This window comes from Megalopta genalis, chromosome 8 (assembly GCF_051020955.1).
Source record: "Megalopta genalis isolate 19385.01 chromosome 8, iyMegGena1_principal, whole genome shotgun sequence".
Lineage (NCBI taxonomy): Eukaryota > Metazoa > Arthropoda > Insecta > Hymenoptera > Halictidae > Megalopta > Megalopta genalis.
The window spans coordinates 6878916-6893491 of record NC_135020.1 but is presented as its reverse complement, the minus strand read 5'-3'; the positions used below and the strand labels follow the sequence as shown (position 1 = coordinate 6893491).

At 37.9% G+C, this 14576-nt stretch overlaps 1 protein-coding gene across 6 annotated transcripts in view; it reads right to left on the bottom strand.

Annotated features, from left to right (window-relative positions):
* Positions 1-14576, bottom strand: part of Oatp74D (Organic anion transporting polypeptide 74D) — a 248904-nt gene that overhangs the window by 26884 nt on the left and 207444 nt on the right. For all 6 annotated transcript variants that reach the window (XM_033478413.2, XM_076524074.1, XM_076524075.1 and 3 more), the window contains 5 exons: positions 12553-13066; positions 10779-11161; positions 7648-7871; positions 6582-6722; positions 6217-6339 (listed from right to left, as the gene is read on the bottom strand). In XM_033478413.2, coding sequence (XP_033334304.1) covers positions 6217-6339; positions 6582-6722; positions 7648-7871; positions 10779-11161; positions 12553-12870 — 1189 coding nt within the window. In that variant the 5' untranslated portion in view covers positions 12871-13066. The remainder of the gene's footprint in view (positions 1-6216; positions 6340-6581; positions 6723-7647; positions 7872-10778; positions 11162-12552; positions 13067-14576) is intronic.

Genomic DNA, 14576 nt, shown 5'->3' with positions numbered 1-14576 from the left:
TCGTAACTACGTTCTAAATAAAAATAGAATAGAATAGAATAAAAGTATACCCACGTACTATTTTCAACTTGTTAAAATGATGAGAGAAACAAAGGAATTCCGAAGTGATGCCTAATTTTTGTAACAGACACAGAAATATATGTCGCATAAAGATTCGACTTATCAGTAATCTGCTGATTTTACGCATTTATAACAAACATGGGTAGGTGAAGTTTAAAACAATAACAATATTACAAGGATTTACGGATGTGCACGTAGTATTATCATCTCACTGAAATGATCAAGGAGGGACAGAAATTTTTATTCGACTCGTGTTTGTCGCATTTGTCGAAAATCATTTTTATTTCGCATAAATCAGTAATTCGGGAACTACGTGATTTCGGTGGAATTGTATAGCAGTGGGAGAACTGTCACGGGGAACGAACAGAACGAAGAAGAACGAGGCAGGGGAAAAGGGAAGTAATGTTGCAGCTCTTGTTCACGGTGGATGCGTTCCTGTAAGATTTCCGTTCGAGAAACCCTCGACTCGTTGGAAACCGGCATTAAGGATGCCTAGGACTGCTCTAGGCTTCCTGGAAGGCGAAGCTAGAGTCGTGGCAACCCCGCATAGAGACGTCCTGCAGACCATGAGTAGACAAACGTGACTAACATTGCGCTTCGTGTATTATCGCGACAACCCCGCACCAGCCACATACAGGGTGGCGTTCCGCGAAATGCCCGCTAACACCGTAGAAATACCATGCGCTAAAAGTAACTACTTCCTACTGTCTCGTGGAAATAATACAGGAATCAGTTCACTCAGACTTTGATTTTGATCGCGTTGGGCGTACATGTCAACGGCTCTCTTAATTTCTCAAATTTCTTATCAGCTGAAACTTATTTTAAAAAATAAATAGTTTTCGCTGTGTTTTTCCAAATACAGTAGAACTTCTATTATCTAGGCTAATCGGAGTGATAATGCTCGGATAATAGAATAGTTAAATAGTTACAGTGGCAGATTTCATCTTTATTCATTTTTATAGTAAATCATTTTATTTTGGAATTTTTTAGCATTTATTTGGTCAATTTCGACTTTGGAGGACCGGATAATCGAGATTTTACTGTACTATCTTTCAATTCGGTAGCAAAAATGGCGACTATTTCTACACACTGTTCATTATTCGCGCTATTTCTAGATTCGGCGAATGAAAAAGAAAATTAGGACTGCTATCGAAATGAGCAAGGACAGATCTTTCCAATAAAATAATAAAATTATGCCTACTCTTTATTTTAGTTGTTTGTAAATGTACAATGCTAAGAAATAGCCAGGAATATGTGCACCTAGTAATATACCTAATTCGAACGGGTAGTTTCGTTAACCTTGTTCTGTGCATTTTTATGTAAATAATCTTCGAGGAAAATTGTGTTGAAATTTGAGACGCAACCGCTTGCAGACTAAAGGTTGATTCACATCAGAAGCATGCTTGCGCACTTTACTCGCACGAGTGACGACTTACGCTCAAGGAAAAACTGATTACATTGATTTAAATGGGAATGGTTGCATCGGAGGTCACCCTCGACGCACATTGTACTCGCAAGAATGCACGCAGAATGTCTTTGCAGAATCTCTTGCGTATCCTAAGCCTGAGTCAAACGACAAATACGAGTAAATCGTAGAACTCGGTTATGGAGATTTTGTCATCCGTCGGTGGCGTGGTTAAAATGCTTACTAAACTTTGTTAGAGAGAAACGAAAATTTTATCCTCGTCAAGGAAACGTTGCGATAGTACGCGAGAAGTAAAAGTTTGAACAGAAAATCTGGAATACTGAAAGAGAGAGAAACAGTTTCTTTCGTTACGATTAGCCTCGCGAAAGCAGCACTCGCATCCATCGAATCATCCTGTGTTAGATCATTACCAAAACCGACTACGAAACGACCTAAAGGATGTTTATGCATTTGTACGACTTTCGAATTTCTAACATTCGAGAAAACGTGTACGCGACCGAAAATAAATGCAGTTAATTTCTCTCGAATAATCGTACCTCGTTTTCACAAGTTGTCCATTTTCGTTTCCAAGCTGAGGGACAATGTGAGAAAAATTACCATAATACAGTAATTATACTATACAAAGTTGAATTGAAATAAAAATCATTGTACCGCTGCGAAATTTCATAACAATGAGAAATATTTTCTATTTCACGCGATTACCTTACAGTATGAATAAAAATAATAACAAAAAAGCAATGCCATCCGAGTGCAAAGGGTTAATATTGTCAGAAGCGAACCAAGCGAGACTTAATACCTTGATAAAATTGGCGTATGAGTTCACAATACAAAAAGAAAATAAATAAATAATTCTCTCTATTTCTCCCACAGCTTATGAACAAAAATGGACAATTTGGGAAGAAGAGCCTTGCGGCTCGTTTTCATAGTTACCGGTTGTCAGCAAATTGTTTATCGTTTCATGTTTACCACAACGTGTTCCATTCAGTCAATGAGAGATATCTTTTATTTTAATTTAAACAAAATTCGATATGAAAATTGGTATTTGCAATCACCATTAGATTATAATAACCAGACTGCGGATTTTATGTCAATGTATTAGTTTCAGCTAATTAATTTAGCGCAACTCTATGCGAGGAGTTATCACGGAATAAAACTTAAATGATTATATTTTTCTTTAATATATTTGTATAAATGTGGACACTATTTCTTTTGTAATAGACTAGGTTAATAAAGTAATGCTAATGTTAAAACTAATAATATAAAAATTGTTCGTCAGAAATTTTGAAGTGGAAGGTGCGCACTTTTAAATTTACAAACGGGAAACGGAGAAAACTGATTAAACATTCCAGTTCATACTCTCGAAAATGGTCAAATTTCTAACGATTAAAGTTTGGTTTTTGGAGTAGAACTCTATCCGAATTGGTACGAATTGGTCATGTTGTTTGTTTTATCTTGTAATGAAAGTCTAGTGCTTTAATTTCTGTCAAAATCAGATGCTAGTTTCTGCAATATTTTGTGTAATTTAATTTTAAAGTTTGCGGATCCTTCGCAAACGCTCTGTAAAATCACGACATTAAAATTAACTTATTAAATTTATTAAATTATAACTTATTAAAATTAACTTGTTAAGATATCCTATCGCACTACATCTACATTGTAGAATACACACTTATTTTTATACACATGCACAGTGTAATCTGTCTAAGCTCTATTATTTACATATAAATATGAAAATATTGAATATTGAAGAAATGTTTCAAATAAAAGTTAAATAGTTCTCAGGGGAGCATAATTTAGCGTAATTTATACTGATTCGACTTCTGATTCAAATTCCGTCTTCATATATGCACACAAAATCTACCTAAATCCGCTCAACTTGAGCCAATCGATCTTCGCAAGAGAGTATTTTTTGAAACATTTCTTGTGTTCCCGAATAAAAGTTATGCGATAGACTTACTTACAGTTGAAACAAAAGAAAATAAAAGGAACAGCATATCAGGTAGTTGCAAATAAAATACTTCTTCCATCGTTTCTAATACTGTCATTTTCAGCCTTAATAATTCAGTTTTTGCTTCAAATATTTCAAATTTCTAAAGAGAACACTTCTACGAAATCACAGTTATCAGTAATCCAACATATTTTCTATGATCGAACTGCTTTCAAGTGGAAACATAGTTTTGAGTGGTCGAACGCCCGTTTTAAAACACTGTGCGGCGCGGCGCGGCGCGGCGGCGTGTTGCGTACGCGCGTGCACTGCGTGCCGGTGTGCGTGGCAGCGGTGCACGTGCGAACGCACGGTGCCCCGTGTGTGCGTTAATAATGATGACTGACCGACTGGTGCACTAGGTGGGGCAAGTTCACGGTCATGCGTCGTGCATAGCACTCGGCAGGCACGCGCGCGTGCATTTCTCCGCGCATATACGGCCGTGTTCTTCTGCACGCGGATCCGCTCCTCGTGGGGAGCGGAGAGAGACTTATCTCAGCTGTCCCGTGCACCTCTCGACCGACATAACACGCCTCGCGCAACGTAACCGTACAGAAATACACGTACGGCGTCGCATCGCGCAGCGCGTTTGCATTTTCGAAGATCGGCTGAGACACCGCAGCCACGCCACGCCGGAGAAAGTAAACGCTCCGAACACGCGCGCACTCTCTTCCGATGGTTATCCCGCTTTCTTGCGCTATCCGCGTAACCGTGGAATCCGCGGTGCGCCATGCAGTGGCGCCGTCCGGCCAAAAAGCCCGCACGTGATTCGTATACAAGCGATTTTTCTTTCTTCTGCGATTTTCTTTTTTCTGGTCGATAGAATTTGACGAAAATTGTTTGTCGTCTTTGTATCGAGGTTTTGCATGTTGCACAGATGCTTCAAAATAATCAATGAAACAATAGTCGAGAATCAATGTCAGATTCAGTGCTTTTTTTACAACTTTTTCAAATTCAGATTCACTTTAAAATGACTTCTTTACGATAGCATCTAAAAAGTGAATGTACAGTGGGGTCAATTACTTCATTAATTGTTCATTTATTTAATTACTGGTTATTCAATAAATAACCTTATGATCATCGTTCGACAAAAACGCGAAGGAATAATTCTAGTCAACTGAGACATTAAGTTCATCAAAATAATTTCTCTACAATAAACTGTAAGAACAGAATGACTGGAATCTTTCAACGTTCACATTTTAAAGGGTTATGCACCTTCAGTGTAACAACAGAAGGATTTTATTTAAATAATAAAGTAAAATATGAAGTGCATATGATTTATTAATTCTTCAACTATAAGAAAAATATTTAATAACATTTCTGTTCGAAAAATTGACAGGTTTAATGTTTATTGCGATATTATGTACATGAAATTGTTAAACAAAAAATCAAAATCAACTGTTCCTACTTTTGCATGTCAATAACGAAGGGGTCCAAGTTCGATTCAACAGAAGCAAATGTGTTATATGTATACGTTCTCTTTTTTTACAGTTTCTCTTACAATTACATTATCACCACAAATGAATGAGTAATTAGTATTAGCCTCGCAGACCGACAATGCTAGTGAAGGGTTAATATTTTCAGGTAAAAATGTACTTGTTTTCCAGGTCAAGCGAGTCGTCCGCGATAGAGGAACGCTCTTGCAAGAGCGAGAGTGCAACACAACGCAACGAGGACTTAACGCAACCTCTTCTCACGTCTCGTGAACAACGGATCGTCGGTCAAGGTCAAAAATCTCGTACAAAGTCGACGCCGCGCGGCTGCCGTTTACGATCCGGATACGTACTTACGCTCGCTTCCGTTGTCGCGCCGCGAATTTCGATCGCAGGTTTCAGCGAAGCGAATAGCCAGTAAACGGAAAAGGGTCGCCCTTCCGTTATTCGGATGTGAGATAGCGTTCTCGGAATAGGGTTCGGTTGCGTTTCGCAAAACTGCAAGCCGCTCGCTCGTGATGGTGGTTCATGCTGTTTAATACCTCGACTGTCAAGTTGAAAATCTCGGAAATGTCATTAAATTAAGATATTCGATTTAGCGAAATTAAAATTAACAAGTTCGATTGTATGACATTAATTACTTTCTCAATATTCGTACATTTTGCGAACAATATTTTTCAAGCAGCATATTTTCTATGTGAACGCGTTCTTTAATGATCTTTTAATTATTTATTATATATGTCATAATAATATAATAATAATGATATTATAATATTATATTATAATATAATAGTAATAATAATAATAATATTATAATATTATATTATAATATAATAGTAATAATAATGATATTATAATATTATATTATAATATAATAGTAATATTATAATATCATTATTATTACTATTAGAAATAATATTTTAATAATTTAAAAATAAAATTGTGCAGTTTGAACAATCGTGTAAAATTCGAAACAAAATTCAACTTATCTCTCAGTGGCTCGGTGTAAGTTCGAAATCACACGCCGGTTTATTAAGTTTTTAAGCTATTTTTATTTTTAACCTTGACATCTAAAAAGATATCTTACATCCTGTCCTACACTGTTAGTTTCTTCTCATCATTTTCAACATTTCCTTCACACACAAGATTCAATTTGAATCTCCGTTTGTTAATTTTTTTTTCTTAATCTGCATGCGAGGATTAATATTTTCCGATTTCGAGTTACATAAACTTCTTTGTGCTCGTACGAAAGAGGACCATACAGAGAGTTGAAACTGAAAAGTCACGCTGTAAGATGAATCACGGCTTCTTACCTCTGAGACTAGGCTTTTTCGCATCCGATCGTTTCGGCGGGGTTCTGCTCGCGGGCAACCTCGTCGGAAACGCGAACATTCCAATGCTGACCAGCATCAGCATGGCGGATATTAGCACCAGACCTGAAACACGGTACACCGGATTCTCATCGATTTCTGTTCGCGACCGAAAATTTGTACAACGAATTAGCGTGCTGCTTGTGCGACTCTTTCGAACTCGTTTCGACGTGACGGCTCGCGGAGTTTACCCACCCGTGGCAAACTTTATGCGAACCGATCCCGAAACCTGTTCGAAAGGATCGACGACCGCGACGACGAATAATACCGTTCGCAACGACGAAACAAGCGATGGAAATTCAATTTACCGAGCCACCAAGCTCCGACCCATCTGGGATCCGTCGGCGTGATTTGCGGATTCACCGACAAGTCCGCGTAGATCATCGTGCAGAGGGAGCCTAGGATGAAGCCCAGGGCCGGCCCGAGGATTCTCACTCCGATCGTGATCGCTGCAACAGAACAATCCGCCGTGGTGTGTACCGCGATTATGGGAGAGAACGAGCTAGAGCAATTGTATAGCACATAGGGAAGGCATTTCGTATCTTTCGTGATAAATATCGATTGATCATCTACTGTATTATTTTAACCATTTGTCGGATCATTTTCGTGACAGTTGCAGTGATTAGAATTTTTGCGATTGTAATGGCTACTAAGAAGAAAGAGAATATATTTTGATTGTGGGCATACATTTATTTGGATATATTTGGATAATAATGGATGACAAGAGAATTGAATTTTATTAATCTTGACATAACTTTGACATTCGTGCTTTAAAAGGTCCTTAGTAGATACCACTAGTTTGGTTTATTTAATAAATTATAAACAAAATTGATTCCGAGTCTGATCCAAAATTTATGTTATCAATATATTGCTGTACTTCTTGTCTCGATCATGAAATTGCTAGAAATAGGTAAGATCCTCTTACTGTTATATTTCAATAATTTTGTTCCAATAGAAAATAAAAAAAAATATAAAAGATAATTAATTATATGGAGTATTATATAATAATAAATTGTGATTAAATAATATTATTCATTAATATTATTTTAATATTATTCAATGTAATTACTTCTTTATGGCATTGTTTAATAAGGTAATATAATTAATACAGTTAATTAAAACATAATTAATATCATTGTTTTAAAACTTAACTATGTTTGAAAGTATTCAGTGGCATAAGTTTTTTAATCTTCTTGAGCCAAACAAATTTTTTAATCCTTTCCAAACACTTGTACATAAACACTGTAAAAGTGTTTGCAAAAAGTGTTATAGTTTCTGCGAAAAAAGATTCCAAAGAAATTTAAACAAAAATACAATGTACACTAGAATATTCTCTGACGGGATAATGATCTAATTTATGTTTATAAAACTCACCAAAATACAACGGACTCTCTCTGCTGGCCACGTTATCATCGATGTAAGGAATACCGAGTGTATAGACCGCTGTCTGACCCATTCCAACGCCTAGCAACGACACGAAAAAAATCGCCAGCACCACCGTGGTGATTTTAGACTGTATCAGCTGCTCCTCCTTGAAGTCGCCCTCGCAGTAACTACGCGTGTCGATGAAAGCCGGCGACGACGTCGACGAGGTCCATCTGCGATAGTGAGAAGTCCAACATTTTAGACATCACACGTGATCGTAACTTTTATTTCTACAATTTTATTCGAAGCAGTTGTAGGATTTTTTTGTACGTATCACAGAACTAATATAGAGGGAAGTCGAGAAATATTGTACGTATATTCCTGAACTACGGAATTGTGTTATTTTTATCACTATTTTACGAGCACTAAAAGCAACCATTTTATTTTACTTCGTGAAAATGACAAAAATACATTTATGCAGATTTATAGCGATCTTTAATCATAATGTATATGCCCAAAGAAACAATTTTATTGAATTAATTCTCTACAAAAATACCTGATTACATTTTCAATAATAGTAAAGTTCATAAAAATCACAAAAATCATAAATCGATTTATTTGTCGTCTATTCTTCTACCGTACAAACATTAATTGTTGCGAACAATGTATTGTCCGTTGTTCACAAGAAGTAATGTTACATGCTCACAGCATTGGGTAAACGCGTTTCCTTTATTGGTAGAAATGATCCCTTTCTATTGGCCTCAAATTAGCCGTCATACTCAGTTTCCACGAAACGAGGGACTCGAGTTCGGCGGATTTAAAACAAACAACGCGTCACGACTCCGATCACGTCTCGCGCCACCGTGGTTGCCATTTTCGGCTAGGAGCATATCAGATGCGTGTGCCTATGCTTTGTGAGGGTGTGTGTGTGTGTATTATTTACGCGATCACGGCGAGGGAGACGCGCAATGGAAGTCAAGAGGCGTAGAATAATCGAGACAAAATGAAACAGGTGCAATAATTACAAGATGCAAGAGCGTTAACTTATCCCAATAGCATTATTAGCATCTTGATTAACTTTTCATTGCATTGTGCGGCAAACGTGCTGTTCTATACACATAGTTTTCTCTTAGGTCTACCGGAAAATTCTGTCCGTTTTTGAATTGAAATATAACACAATTTTTATACATTTAATGATATTTATTGTAGAATATACTTTCCATCGTTACTTATGACTTCTTGCCAGCGTGATGGCAACTTGTAAATGCCATTTTTAAAAAATGATTTATTTTTAGAGGCGACGAACTCAACTAGTGCTTGGTTGACATCAGTTTCAGTTTTGAATTTTTTTTCCTGTAAAAAGTTTTGCAAAGAGAGAAACAAGTGATAATCGGAGGGTGCTAGGTCTGGGGAGTATGGCGGATGTGACAGAATTTCCCAGCCTAGCTCTGCGATTTTCTGACGAGTCGCCAAAGCAGCATGTGATCTGGCATTATCATCGGTAGCCATGTTTTCACGATCGCGTCTCACTTAATAATGACGTGAGACATCTTTGTTTCAGTTTATTTAGGAAAGTACATGTCTGTAAATGCAATGATAAAGAGAGATAGTCATATATGTCTCAAATCAACATGTGCATATGGATTGAAACTTGAAGTGACACTATAGGACAGAACTCTCCGGTAGACCTAATATATTTATGTTGCAAATATATCTAGTATACTGCAATTACATAATTCATTTATCATAAATGTTAGACACTACAAAGTAACTAATTGAAAATAATCATGTTTTGCTCGTGCAATATTAGTCTCATGTTCGCAGTCTTGGAATGCATTATTCGAGTATAGGAATTTTACGGATATCTTATGCCTACGTTAACGTACAACGTTAAGAATCTGAAGGTAATATCGGGAAACGAGAAAATTAAACACTACGCATAAACTAAATGACGCAAAAGGCAAGAGGAATCGGTCGCCCGCTCCACCTATCCTCTTCCAATTTTCAGAGTTTTGATTATTACTAGCTAAGTTACTCGCTGAGCAAGAGACGTGATTGGGTGGAGCGGGCGACCGATCCCCCTTGCTCCTCGCGTCGATTAGCTTGTTGGTCTTCTCGTTTACCAATATAAGTGGGTTTCGGGAGGTCTTAGAAAAGTGGGAACTACGGGCATGCAGGTAGGCGAAGCGAGCGGAATGCCCCCTTGCCCCTCTGCCGAAACAACTTTCTTCTTCTGAGCAATAGACAGTAGTAAGTAAACGGAATGTTTCCATTATTGTCAATGTTTATAAACACTATCTAGGACGGAGGTAACTGCGGTAGAAGAATAGACGTCAACTAAATCCTTTAACACGTTCGTCGCCGCGTCACCCAGATCTGGGTGACGGGTATGCTTCGGTGGGGGGCCCCGTCACCCAAATATGGGTGACGCTCTTCTTATTCAATTTATAGGACTATCAGTTGGATTTGAAAAGGAATAAAATGGAATAAGCACTGAAATATAAATATAGGATATACAACTTAAAAATACTAAAAATATTATACTATACTTTTTACTAATTTATATTTAGTATAACACATTACATTATACTATGTCGTATGGTGTGCGTTGAAACATTCTAAACACATTTGAGGCGATTTTGGACGATTCGAACAATAGGTCGTAGTTTTTTCTACATTTTTCTTCGCTTCTTGACGTTCAGGTTATGTCAAGGTTAAATTTATTAAAAATTATTTATTTAAACAATTTATCGCTCTGTTTATGTTTCGGTGCTCCATGAGTCGTATTTGGGCCCCGCGAGAAACTCAACCGAATTGCGCTGGGCGACGAACGTGTTAAAAAGATGAACAAACTTTAAAATCGATTTTCTCGAACACCAGAGCCCCGGATAAAAAAATATTATACCAAATTTGTTTCTTATTTTTTCACGTAGAATCACCCTCTGCTCGGTTGTACTAGGAATTTCGGCTTGTATGCATATAATAACATTGTTTTAATATTTATTTACATGTTTCCAGGCAAATTAAAAATTGTGTGTGGTCGCCGGCAGCCCCAGTGAGTCTTTCTAGAGTTCATTTTGTCCGAAAATCCCGTATAGGATCCAACACTGCGACTTGTACACCTAGAATACGACACTTACTCCTCGAGAGTGACGTTCTCGGGTCGTTCCTGGATCTTGCAAAGGTTCGCGGGTATCGGGTCGGTGTTGTTTAGACCCCCGTGGTCGCCTCTCGTTCCGACACCGCTCACCAGCATCTCGTTCTGATGGATCAGCTGTTCGCCGAAGATGAAATGGGGCATCGAGCAGGTGAACGAGCTCACCGCGAACAGGATCATGCCCCAAGCGATCCACTTGGGCCGGTGACCTTGGCCTCCGTAGTACGTCAGCAGGAGAGAGGAGCCGATCTGGCCGATCTCCGTCGCCGACATTATGATACCGGTGGTCTTCGACTGGATCTGGAATAGCTTCTCGATCGTCGTGATCACCGAGACGAAGTACGTGTAGTACATACCCTGGAGTACCTGAAAAAAGGCGATACGGAACGTTGACGATCGCGCTGTTGTCGGTTGCTGCGTTTCAACAGGTGTCCGCTAACGATCTGCGTCGGGCGAACTTGCACACCGCGGTGAAATTAGTTTGCAATCTTTTAGATTCTCCTTTTTGCGATGTACCAATTTTACACTGAAAATATACATCTTCTGCGGGTAAAATTAACCCTTCCATAGATTAAAATTAGTCTCATACATTATTCAATTTTGAAATTTAATATGGATCCCTATACATACATACTTATAATAGGTGTAAAATAATACAAATCTTGATTGCAAACAATTAATTTTCATTAATCCTCAATAATTATTTGGAAATGTCACTCGATTTTGGAATTCAACATGAATTTTATTACAAATAATTACAAAGATGTGAATTCAATTTGCGAAAGGATTAAATTCATTTGCGAAATATGAATATGACCTCCAAAAGGATTCATTTGGAATACAATAAGGTAAAGATTACAGTAACTTGTTATCTATGTCTAATCTGTTGTTTTTTCATATACTACATGTATCTCGTACAAGGTCTACATCAATTATCTCTAGTCTATCCATCTACACCTCGACGGGACATTGGGCTCATTTTAAGTCGTACATCATCTACAGTAACTCCCATTAATGTTCGGACACTATTTAAAAAGCAATGACCTTTTTAAAACTGGACTAAACGATTTGAATTTTTTTTTTTAGATGACAGAGGGACTAGTATACTAGACAATGACTAAACGACTTTGTTATTATTTGGAATGACTATACTAGTTTTGCTATTATTTGGAATGACAAAACAAAATAAAAGACTTTCGTTTTTGAACTGTTTTATCTGAGCTTATAACGAAAATTTAAAAAATGCGTTTTGTAGTTATATGCATGCTGAAAGTCAAGGTTAAGTCAAGCTTAACGCACAGTCAAGTTACAAGCGTTAAAAGATTTTAACAACTGCCGACTGGTCGAAAGTGTCAAAAATCGGGACAAAATTGCGATTTTTGCGATTTTTAATTGTTTACAGCTCATATCAAGGTCAACCGATCTCGATGAAATTATCAACATGCATACAAGTTACCGAGATCTACAAAATGCATTTTTTAAATTTTCGTTATTGGCTCAGACAAAAAAAAAGTAAAAGTGGAAGTTCTTAAGTTTCTTTTGTCATTCTAAACAACAGCAAAATTTAAAAAAAAGCATTCCAGTTATGGTCTAATGGATTGGTCCCTCTATCATCTAAAAAAAAATTCAAGTCATTTATTCCGGTTCTAAAAAAGTTATTGCGTTTTAGAAGTTGTTCGAATATCAATAGGAGTGCCTTTACGTAAATAATTCCTGCAGATTTGTGCGGACTCATAATAAAACCATCGAATACTAACCCAGGTGATGCAGAAGGTAACCAGGAAGGCCTGCTTCGTGGCGAAATACTGGAGCCAGTGCGGCCTGCACGGGCCCCAGCCGCAAGAGACGTCCGCGTCGTCGAACTCCGTGTGGAGGCTACTGGATTTCTCGTCGGACATGATCAACTTCCCGTTTTCCGTCCCGGCGATCTCGTGCAGCTTCCCGTTCGGTATCGAGCCGTTATTGTTGTGCTGCTTGCCGCAGATCAGACCGTTCCCATTCGCCATCTTCGGCGGGATTATAGTGAGCGCCTCGACGTTTCCGTTCGCCAGGATCTGCGTGTCCTCGCCCGCCATGATCCTTCGGAGATTTCAATCAGCGTTCTTTCTATCTAGCTTTATTGCTCTCTCTCTCTCTCTCTCTTTCTCTTCCTTGACTCGCTGATCTAGTGTTCTTTGCAGCACACTCGACCCGGTACACCATCCAATCCGGAATCTTCCTCGCAGTAGAGCCTCAGTGGCAGCTCAAATGGCGTGTCCTCGAACGGTTAGCCTGAAATCAAACGAATTAACAATATTTTTAATCATTTGCTGGGAATAACACTATAGGGACAATATTGACTATTCTCTAATTAACATAAGTGCCGCATCGATCACATACGGGTTACGCTAATTTTTTTTTATTAGTTCTCCATTCTCATTTTTATTATAATATCATTAGAACGTTTTATTATAATACAGTGTCCCAAAAATGTTCGGGATCATTTCAAGTGGGTACTTTCTGAGGTTGTCCGAGCGAAAATGTTCTCCGCGGTTTTGTTAACCCTTTGTACTCTAGTGGCGAATCTGAGACGACGTTAAAAATTGCTGCACTATTTCCTCAAGAACTTTCACATTATTCAATTTGTGTGTATTCGATAAATTGTCAAATAATAGAAGTCTACTATAAGAATACACTTTTTATTGCTTTTCTTTCATATTTTATTTTTTATCATATTTTACTTTTTATTTTTTTCATATATTACATTTTATCTCATATTTTCATATTTTATTCATATGTATGAAATAAAAACAATAATACCAAACGGAAATACTATATGATTCAAACAAATGTCTGCACATTTTTGAGTTAAAATAATCTCGAGTGTAAAAGATTAACTAGTTTTTGCCGATCTACACTGACCAATCAGAGAGCGAAATGATCTTTTTGCCCGAATCAGCTAGAGAATTCTCCGACTGATTATAATTGTTTTCGTAGCTGTATTTTTTAGGCACTGTAAAAACTATAGTTTTTCTGGCCACAATGTCGAACCATAGCATTCTAATCTCGTCTCTACAGATCTTGAATAGTAGATACTCATTCGAACATGTAATAATGTCAAATTCGGTGGAAAACTCCGCTAAGATCAGATATTTTTGTAGCGATTTGTGAGCTGTTAACGCATGATTTCGCTAGGTATTCCGCAGTAAAAATCGAGCGAAACGTGTCCCGAAATAAATCGTCAAAATCACCGGTCGCGATCCATCATTCTCGTTCACGGAGGAGCGGCTTCGGGATGCGCTTTGTGTTTTTAAATGTCCAACGTACGTGCGTCACGGCATTATTTATAACGGCGGTCTCTCGAGTCGTCTGCCGTGTTTCCCCGAAATCGTGATTGGCTTTGTTCCACGGCCGAATAGACCTCTTCCACGACCTCCAGGACAAGCCGCGCCACACCTCCAAAAACACCGACAATTCGTGAAATTCTAAAATGGATTACCGACCGCGAGGTGAACACGATTCGAAGAAGTTCGGTATCGCAAATGCGAGCATCGGGGCTGTGGACAATTATCGGATCACCGAGAAAGGTCAGCCGCTTCAACAGATTTCAGTGTTCAATATGTGTACAAATTACCGAAATCTGCAAAACCCATTGGTTTAAATTTTTGTTGTCAGCTCACATGAAAAAGTTGAAGAATCATCGTTATTCAATTTTTTGTTGTCATTCCAATCAATTGAAAAAAAAATGTTCTGTTTACTTATTCCCTAACAAAGTAATCGGTCTATGTCTCAAAAAAATTAA